The sequence below is a fragment of the Grammomys surdaster genome, unplaced genomic scaffold, assembly GCF_004785775.1.
Source record: "Grammomys surdaster isolate TR1022 unplaced genomic scaffold, NIH_TR_1.0 212, whole genome shotgun sequence".
In the NCBI taxonomy this organism is placed as follows: Eukaryota; Metazoa; Chordata; class Mammalia; order Rodentia; family Muridae; genus Grammomys; species Grammomys surdaster.
This window is the reverse complement of record NW_021604657.1, coordinates 5,020,655-5,030,899: the sequence shown is the minus strand read 5'-3', so window position 1 is coordinate 5,030,899 and position 10,245 is coordinate 5,020,655. Positions and strand designations below refer to the sequence as shown.

General features: G+C 43.1%; 1 protein-coding gene across 2 annotated transcripts in view; it reads right to left on the bottom strand.

Moving 5' to 3' along the window:
* Positions 1–4,058: 4,058 nt before the first annotated feature.
* Kcns3 (potassium voltage-gated channel modifier subfamily S member 3) overlaps positions 4,059–10,245 on the bottom strand; it is a 48,138-nt gene continuing 41,951 nt past the window's right edge. Inside the window, exons 1-2 of one of the 2 annotated variants that reach the window (XM_028772220.1) lie at positions 6,544–6,630; positions 4,059–6,078 (exon numbers count right to left, since the gene is read on the bottom strand). In XM_028772220.1, the coding sequence (XP_028628053.1) occupies positions 4,544–6,019 (1,476 nt within the window). In that variant the 5' untranslated portion in view covers positions 6,020–6,078; positions 6,544–6,630 and the 3' untranslated portion in view covers positions 4,059–4,543. Of the gene's footprint in view, positions 6,079–6,543; positions 6,631–10,245 lie in introns of those variants that run through there. The other variant, XM_028772219.1, reaches the window with a different exon arrangement.

The following is a 10,245-nucleotide window of genomic DNA, read 5'->3' as shown; positions in this document are numbered from 1 at the left end:
TGTGTGTGTGTGTGTGTGTGTGTGTGTGTGTGTGTGTGTGTGTGTGTTTTAAATAGGAAAGCAAGGGAAAAGGAGGGAGTTAGCGCTGTGACTAAGTTCTAGGATGCAGTTAGTCTTTGTGTTGCTACATGACCTTGAGCAACTCATTCTTCCTCACTGTAAAATTAATAGTGATATGACTCCCAAAGGCCTCTCCAAGCTGCCCCACGTTTTCAAGTCCTATGACCTTAAGCAGTGCTTAACCATCTAAGACTTCTTTGTCTTCTTTCCCCCAGCTCACCCCCCCTCCTATTCCCCTAAATGCTCTGGCATCCTGCCTGGGAAGGACAAAGTTAACAGATGCTCCAAATGAGCAAGGTTAAGCTACCAGTGGCGTGTGAACCAATCAAAGCCATGCACTCATGGTTTCTCAGGAAACCTTTCACCCAGCCTGGCTACCAGAACTACAAGAGCCTTCACCCCTGCCACCAGACACAGAGAGATGAACAACCTTTTGCAAGTACATTGGACACTGGAAGCTTTAAGGTAGCAAACTCTCAGGGCCCCAAAAACAGAAGTCAGACCTCAATGGCTAGAACTCCACTGAGCGAGAACAAAAGGAAAATTCCTTGGCAAATTAAAACTGGTTCTTATCGGGTACACTTATAAAATAAACAAAGTTGGAAAGAACCTAGACAGCTTGGAGAGGGTATAAATTATCAAGTGTGAGAGAGATAAATCCTAGCCATCATCCACTCCCCTCCAAAAGAGATCGCAAGTTCTGATTGCTTCTCACTTCCTGATCATGCAACAATGAGCAGTGGGAGTAACTGGAAATCCCAGGCTCCCCACTCCCACGTCTGACTAAGATAGCACACATTTGTCTGCCCTAATCATTTATCTAACCTAAGAGACATTTTTCCCCTAACAGAAGGCAAGCTCACACCACTAAATGGAACCATATTGATACTGCTGTTATCCTTTATTAAAAATAATAGCTATTGACAACTCCATATGGTACAAACCACCCTTTTCTAAATGTCAACAAATATTTCTTAACAGTACTATAAATCAACCTTCACAAAATCCAGCACAGGTCTCCAAGCCCCAAGAAAATGAACAGCATACTATAACCTTCCAGATGGGGACAACAACAGTACTCCCCCAAAACTGTTGAGTTAAATGTGAAATTAACACAAGATGGAGTACTGGATAAGGACAAAAGCATCTGAGTCCAAATAGTTCAGACAAAACAAGAAGACCAGACAAGCAAAGGTCTACCTCTTCTACATTGCTGACCCCTACCAGACAAAAAGTGGGTAGGAGGTCAGAGCACCTCAAGGTGAAAGATACCACCACTAAAATTGTGTGTTGAGCAAAAAGGGAGAGAGAGAAAACAGAGGTAGAGGTTAGCAAGCAGTGTATGCAGTAGGAGGCAGAGTCTATGAGGGACACAGGGAGCTTGCTGGTACCAATGCCTATTTTGTCCCTAATTGAACTAAGCCAGGCTCAGAACAGAGCCCCTCACCTACCTACCAGATAGCTCTGGTGTCAACTCCTCCAGGAAGCTGTCCACTCTCCCCTTCCTCCTCTCTCTGACCCTTTTCTCTCTGCCCCCAGGGTAAAGGACTAGGATGGTGGCAATCCTTCAGCACAATTCATGGCCTTCCAAATTCCCGACAAGCTATGATAAAAACAAGTGTAAGGAAGCAGAGTTCACAGAGTAGGAAAAAAAAAAAAGAGCAAGTTATAAGGTAACAAACACACCCCGAAGCAGTCGGCTGAAATGAATCCCAAGGTCATCAACACAAAACCAGACGTCACGGAGTTTGCCTGGTTCCCTTGCTCCCTGTTCATGTTCACATCCTCACCAGCTTCCCACAAAGTTGGTGTTTAGCCAGAAAGTCCACCCTTCCATAGAAAAGGGGTCTCTGTCTCTGCATGGAACAAGAGGGATCTCTGAGGAATGTGGGAAAGCCAAGAGTAGCTGCCTGTCACCAGAGCCTCATTGTGTGACTGATGCAAGGACTGGGGTGAAGAGGTACTGGGAAGCTGTAGACAAGACCAGGGAGGAGCCACAGTGAACACTCAGGCTATACAGGGTGAGCACTGCAGGGCCTCCCAGAAGCACAGACAGAAGCAGTTCCTACTGAGTGCTGACTCAGAATGTCCCCCTGTCTGCCAATTGAAACCTACTCAAATTTCTGGAGAAGTAGTTTGTTCACTGTGTCTACTATCAGTGTCCCTCAGAGCCTGTTCCAGCCTCACAGTTATTCTAGAAAAGTCTATAAGTAATGATGTCTGGTTTCCGTATCAGGAAAGTACACAAGCCAGGATGCCCCTTTGACTCAGACACGGGAAAAATCAAACTCTGACTGAGCTTGCTAGCTCCTCTTCTCTTTGGGGGCAGCTGTTCTGTGGTTGCCACAAATCTCTCTCTCTCTCTCTCTCTCTCTCTCTCTCTCTCTCTCTCTCTCTCGTAGTCCAGAGGACAGCTTTGGAGTCTGTCTTCTAGAGTTCAAAGCTCAGCTGTGTTACCCATCTTGTGAACTTACCAAACCTTCCTGACAACCTCAGCTTCTGCAACTTCAAATGAAGATGGAAATAAAATCTAAGTTCTAGGGAAGTTGCAAGGAATAAAAGAGATTATGTCAACAAACACACACCGAGGTCTCTTGCACGGTGGCTGCTGCTAGCTGCTTCCTATTACAATGGCTATACAAGCAGCCTCCAGTTACTTCACTATTAGCTAGGAAATACTCAATAAAACAGGATACCAACTCCTACTTTATGATATAAACTACATTTACATTTATGATAATATCAAAAAATCATTTTGGCTGAAAAGGTTTTCCCAAACAAGTAGAATTCTGATGACACGCTTATGTAATAAACATCAAGTTTAGAACCAAACTATTTCTTCGTGTCTCTCTCAGATGTCACAGACATACTAAGAGGAATGAAAAGTGCTATAGGTACTGACAGTCTATAGATAGACTTTCAATGAGATGTATCTCCACACATTAAATGTTGTGTAATAAATCCCTGTGGTTTCTCCATTCGAAAGAGCTCAGGGACCGAACTGGCAACCAACTGACAGGACCCATTAGCATCTTGCTACATCTCCAAAATGGAGTCTGAGGCTACATTCCCTCCATACAGGATGGAACTGTGTCTTTGGCTCTGGCAGTGATTAGCATGTCTTCTTTCAGGGCATGGAGTTGCTTTTTGAAGCAGTTCTTCCTCTATCTATGGCAGTTTGAAAATGCTGGCTCATTTTATAGCTGTCAGCGCCTTTGCCTCAGAGATTGAGCACTCACTGCTCAGCATAACGGTCCACAACTGTGTGTTTGTGTCTTCCTCTCCTCCACTCAGCAAGTAGCTCTTTGCTTATGAGTGGGTAGGCTTTACCCAGGTGTATATAAATTTCAAATTTTATCCTGGAAGTACAAATTATAAAAGTCAAAGTGCACTGCAAATACACCTAGGTAAGGTATAACATCTGTTCATCTGTCTCAAACATCTACATATTTAATCATTTTAATTATTTTACATGAGACAGAATGGTATGTTCTTCTACCTGCCAACCATAGCATATGGAACAAAAAACTATCATACCATTGGGCATATTCAGAACAAAGAGGAAAAACTCATGTACATGCATATGCACGTGTGTGTGTGTATGTGTGTGTGTGTGTGTGTACAGGAGAGCATATGTGCTCATGTATGTAGATGTCGGAGGATAGACTACCGGGGTATCATTCTTCAATACCATCTATCTTTTTGACACAAGGTCTTTCATTAATCTGAGGTTCACCAGGTAGGCTGGGCTGGCCAGCAAATGAACTGTATTCTGACTGTATTCTGCAATTATACACATGCAATACCATGTCTGACTTTTTTTTTTTAACTGTAGTTTCTGAGGATTAAACTCAGGTCACCTTGGGAGCATGTTACCAACTGAACCATCACCTAAGTTGTCATTAAAAAAATTCTTGATATTTTGACAGAAGCAGGCCCTTTCAGGCCAATTGTGAGCATAATGTATTTACTTGACATAAGAACATAGAAACAAGGCATTCTCCATACCGAATCAGAAGTTTATTGGCCTCCTAATTCCCATGTCTGAAACATGAACATGGATTTACATGCATTGTCTCATGTTGTAGATCTTACATGCATGTCACCTTCAGTCACCTGGGCCTCTGCTCTATCATCAGTAATTTATAGTTAGCTCAATGTGAGTGAATGGCAAATACAGAATGATGCATAAGCTGTAGCAATAAATCCTTCCCAATATCATTTACTTTTTTTCCCCCAAAAAACCGTATTACAACTCTCTCTTGTAAAAAATAAACTTCAGAACAAGGCATTTTAATTGATCTCACTGAGAAAAATAAAGATAATTCTATCATTTCAGAATTCAGCAATGAATGTCCAACTATGGCTAAAAGGTACACCCTGAGAATTAAATGATTTATTTGAACAAACCCATTGAGGTTTATAAAGCTGTGTTAACCTAATGTCAAGAAGGGACACGAGCGCTCTGTGCAAATGCCCCTGCTCATTTTGCAGTACAGTTCTCCAGGGATGCAGTGTTGTAAGCATCCTCATTGTCTTCAACGCTCGAAGCATCTGTGGAGTCAGGATCACTGACCATGATGCCAATGGAAGACAGACTGGTGATGAAGGCATGTACTTGCTGTGCATACACGTCCCTAATGTTAAAGTAGGGTAGCTCATGGCACTTCTCCGGTGGGTCCTCGCTGCATTGGTCCACATCCATGTCCTTCTGCTTCTGGTAGTACTTGGAAAACTTGTTGAAGATGATGGTGATGGGGAGGGCTACCACTAAGATGCCACAGATAATACATGTGCTTGCAATGATTTTCCCAGCTAAGGTGACTGGGTGGGTGTCTCCATATCCCACTGTGGTCATACTGATAGTGGCCCACCACCAGCAAATGGGGATGCTGGTGAGACTGGATGCGAGTTCATCTTTCTCCACAGAGTAGATAAGCACGGAGAAGATGGAGATGCCCACAGAAAGGAAGAGAAGCAATAGCCCCACTTCATGGTAACTGTGCCTCAGTGTGGCCCCAAGAGATCGAAGCCCTACAGAGTGCCGAGCAAGCTTCAGAATTCGGAAAATCCTCATGAGTCGAAGGATTTGGACCACCTTGCCCATGTTCTCAATGTCTTCACTCTCTTCTTCCTTGGTGTCCACAGCCAATGTGGCGTAGAAGGGAATGATGGAGACAAAGTCAATGATGTTCAGAGGGTTTTTCCAGAACTTCTTCTGGGATGGAGCAGCAACCAGACGGATGGCCAGCTCACCAGTGAACCATGCAATACAGGCAATCTCCACACCTTCCAGCACAGGGTCATCCACTTCTCCGTCCTCATTCTGGAATTCTGACATGCTGTGCACACACATGGCCACGATGGAAGCCAGCACCACGCTCAAGGAGGATATGGCAATGAGCTTGGCCGACAGGCAATAAGCCGGGTTTTCCATTCGAATCCAGATCTTCTTTCGGAGCTGACCAAATCTCAGCTCATCGAACTTCTCCAGCTCTTTCTCAAACAGAGATGACTCTTCAAAGGAGGAGTCTGTGCTCACATCGTTGCTCTTCTGGTCCCAGTCCTTCTCATGGCTCTCCTCCTTGCGCTCCTGGTACCGACTGCTACAGCAGGAATCAATGAAGAGCTCGTTGATGCCCCAGTACTCGATCTCCTGGCAGAAGGAGAAGACACACAGTTCCTCCATGACATGCAGCTTCCCTGTGTAATAAAAGTTCAAGACGTATCTGAACAGGGAGGGGTTCCGATCAAAATAGTACTCTTTATCTGCCACGCTGTAGTCATCACACAGCTCCAGAATGGCCTCCTCAGAGTGGCAGGTAAGCAGCTTCCCCAGTCGTGTGTGAGGGAACCGCAGGAGCGTACTCTGATCCACAGACTGCTTAAAGCCCCCCACGTTCAAGTTGACAAGTTCCTCATCTTGTCCAGGGCGATGGAAAAACTCACCAAACACCATGATGGATTGAGAAGGCAGAGTGCTGGCCCAGAAGGGAGACAGAGAAGATCACGCTGAACCTGGAAAGAGCACAAGACAATATTAGCCTGTGCCCAGTCCTGCCTCGTCAGGCTTATTTTTAATCTGTCCTTTCCAGGATGATGGCCTGACTGCATGGCAGGCAGGACAGGAAATGTAATGACAAGAAGCAAAGTAAAACACATTCAAGGGTGCATGTTTGTGTGTGTGGGGGGGGGGGGGGGTTGGGGGTCAAAACGTGAGTTTAAAAATCTAATATTAGAAAAGAAGAAAATGGACAATATAATTTCATGAACTCTAATTCCCATTTCTCTATAAAAGCACTCAAATATCATCTTCTGCTCTCCCCAGATACACATAAATACACATACACTAAAAAAAAATGTACTTCTGGTCGCTTAGTCACAGAATTTAAACACATCTCCTCTCAATCATGATGCTCTCAACAAGTCAGCCATTGTCGGGCTTGTAGCCCACTCATGTCCATCCCAAACTCAGCCATGTACCTGGAGAGAACGTGCTTTCCTCTCCTCCACATTTGATTCATAGAGACTGAGATCAGCTCTTAAGGTGATTGTGGGTTTCACTTTCTGCTCCAGCATTGTGCTCTTTCAGAAGAGTCCATTACTTATATTTGGACACTGGAACTCAAGAGGATATAATTATCTCCCCGTAATCAAGCACCTTATATCTTACAGATATCATTACACTTTCCAGGATGGGATTTCAGGATTATCCACATGGAAAGAAAACTGGATGGGGAAGACCTTTTCAAGTTAAACATATTCTACTTCCTGACACGCAAAGTCTCTTCTCCCATCCTGCCCCCATCCCAGTCTCTTACACAGCATCATTGAGAAGCATGGCTACATCAATAGTCTACACTGGCTGTGCTCATGGCCTGCTTTTATTTCTGACACTAACCAGGACATATTAAGATCCATTCCTCAGAAAACGTGGAGTTTGGGGAAGTAAAGATTTGTTTTTAATTTTATATGTATGTGTGTCACGTGTGTACAAGTGCCCTTGGAAACAAGAAGAGGGGCATCTATGGATCACCAGAGCTAGAATATCAGACATTTGTGAGCTGCTGTATGTGAATACTGGGAACTGAACCAATGACCTCAACAAGAGCCATATAGCTGACTAAACAGAGTGGGAAAGGGAGCTCTCAGCCGAGGATATCAGAGGTGAACAGCAGGAGGTCTGTGAAGGGGCTGGTAAGTAAGTCTGAAGAACCTGGATTTTATTCTATTGGCAAGACTATCATGAACTGAGCTCCCATGCAGGTATGACATTTGAACAGAATGTTGTAATCTACAAAGTTCATGCCTAAGGATCATGTAACTGAGTTACAAAACAGAAAAATCTATCTCAGTGTTGGTTTTAGACCCATTTATAGCTATCTTGAGCCGCATGCAGCCAGCAGACTGCAGGTTTGACACGCCTACAAGTAAAGGGTCTCCTCAAGTGTATTTGTGAGCATGACTTAGAGCCATTCAGGTTCAGCCCTCTGTGTTTCCACATGACATTGACTGTACAAAGCCCTCACTATGCTCCTAGACTCCTTAGCCTCCAGAAACATGAGTAAAGTTAATGATTTTCTTTACAACTCAAAACCAATAATAAAATATCAGTTCCACTAAGGGAACAATAAAAGACCTCTACAGGGAAAGATGACAGGAAAAGGGGGTGCATAGCACCAGAGTAAAACAGGGACTCAAAATACATGTGATGGGGATGCTGATGAAGAGAAAGTGTCAAGTTCAGGAGTTTACAAAGTAAAATTGACAGGACTTAGCACTTCATTCAAGAGAAAAGAGAAATGTACAGACAAGGTAAAGGAGAATATGCTTTCTAATCTGTTCATGCTTGTGAAGAATAACACCGTTAAAAGATACAAGAACAAGACGGAATTGTTCTTCCCTTATGCTGTGGCCAGCGAAGCCATCAGCAAGAGAAAAGGATTCCTGATTTAAAATAGAGGGCTACATGACAGGTCACAACCTTAAAACACAGGCCCTGCCATCTACTCCAGAAGAAAGTCTACAGTCATAAAGAATCCTTGAGCGCTTGCCTCTAAGACAACCATACTTCATGAAGCCAGAGACCAGAGCATGGCTAATGTATCTTCAAGAGATTTGCTGACCTCTTCCAAAAATTCAATTTGCCTCCCTCTGCTTTCTGCTTTTAATTAGGGTTCTTCTTTGAAAGGCCTAAGTCAGAGCTGCTGCCTTGGTCCAAATATTTATGTCAGGTCTCTGACGGCCAGACCAGGCTAATGGCACACTGAGTAGGAAAATGTTCCTGGGAGCTAGTTCAGCTAAGCTCACACTAAGACTTTAATGGAAGCTGTCTTCTGGTGGATTGTTTTTCATATTGGATATCCTGGAATCCCAAAATGACCTAACGTTTCATGACACTGCAAGCATATAAAGGTCTCATAATCAGGGCCTGTAATCCACCTCCCCAATCTCTCCATAGTGACCTCTCTAAAGAATGCGATCATCCGTGATATCCACATTCCCACCATGTCCTTCTGCTTTGTCCTCCTGAATTTTCTATAGTCCACACTGGTGAAGGAGAGGCCATTATGAAGTCCATCAATCTGCTCCACAGAGTCTTATCATAAAAGCAACACACATCATAAAACCAAAGATCCCATTGAGAGGCTTTCAAAACAGAGACAAAGGAAAGCATTGCTGGATCAGATCCAACACTATAGCTCAAAAGGTAAGTTGGGATGTGAAGAGCCAGGACTGGCTTCCTTGATTGCATCTGGTCCACAGCAGCCCAGTTGGGGCAGGGAAGGTGATGTATCTACCTTTACAAATTGAAGTTAAGCGTCCCTCTGTGCAGACAGTCTTTTTCCAATTGTGGAACATTCTTATACGGTTTGTTTTTCATGCTGTAGATTGACAGATGTGGAAACTAAGAATCTGAGTGAAGGAATGGAGGCAAAGCCTAAACTGGGAGCTTGGTATTATCCATGCTTCAGTACTTAGCTCACAGTCACGATCACATGGATATAGCTAGCTACTGTACATCATCACGTCCAAGGATGCTGCATTCAGACTGGAATTTATTAAAATCCATTCACTTGCCATTTCAGGAAACATTTAGGGAATCAAAAGTATACTTCTGCAGCACATGATATGGTTCATGTGTATACACATACACATTTATATACACTTGGCTCTCCATGTCCATGAGTTCTAGACCATAGGATTCTACCAATTACAAATCAATAATATTCAGGAAAAAAAAAAGGCCAATAAGATGGCTTGGTGGGTAATAGTACTTGCTGCCAAGACTGACACTGTTCTTTTTTAAAACCTTGGGATCTACATGTTGGAGAGTCTAGACTCCAGAAAAGTTGTTTTCTGACTTCCATACACAAATTATGGCAAGTTTGTGCCCACACACATACTTAAAATAAATAAACAAATAAGCCTTTTTTTTAAATTTAGAAAAAATGCATGTACTGCAATAATGGGCACAATGAAATATGTCTGAACTTTAAGATCAAAATGTATATTATATAAATATAAAAATCAATTTAAATATTTCAACTTGAACACTGTACATTGGCACTGTAAACATCAAGAAATACGTTTAATCATGTTGGATTTGTATTTTATGCCACACGAGAATCATCTGTTTTCTTAAGCATGACCATGTCATCAAGAGGCTAGATTTCAAGACTAAGGAGATGATTCAACAGGTAAAGCACCTGCCTCAAAAGCATGAATAGTTGAGTTCAGGACTAAGCACACATGCAAAAGCCAGGAGGGTATGGCAGCCCATCTGAAAACCCAATTACATGGAAAGTGGACACAGGGCATTCCCAAGAGCAAGCTAAGTAAACAGACTATCTGAAACACTGATCTCAGAGTTCAGCAAGAGATTCTGATTCAATATATAAGAGTAAAGATCCATAGAGAAAATACTTGACATTAACCCTGGGATCCATGCACACATAAGTGCACATGTAGCTACATGCATGTGCCACACACATGAACATGCATGCACATATGCACAAATATCCACACACATATGCAAATACATATAAAAGAAAGAAGAGATGAAGGGAGAAAGAATGGGAGGGAGGGAGAAAAGAAAAGGGAAAGGAAGCAACCAAGCGGCTTGGGTATTTGATTTGGTTGGGTTGGGTTGGGTTGGGTTGGGTTGGGTTGGGTTGGGTTGGG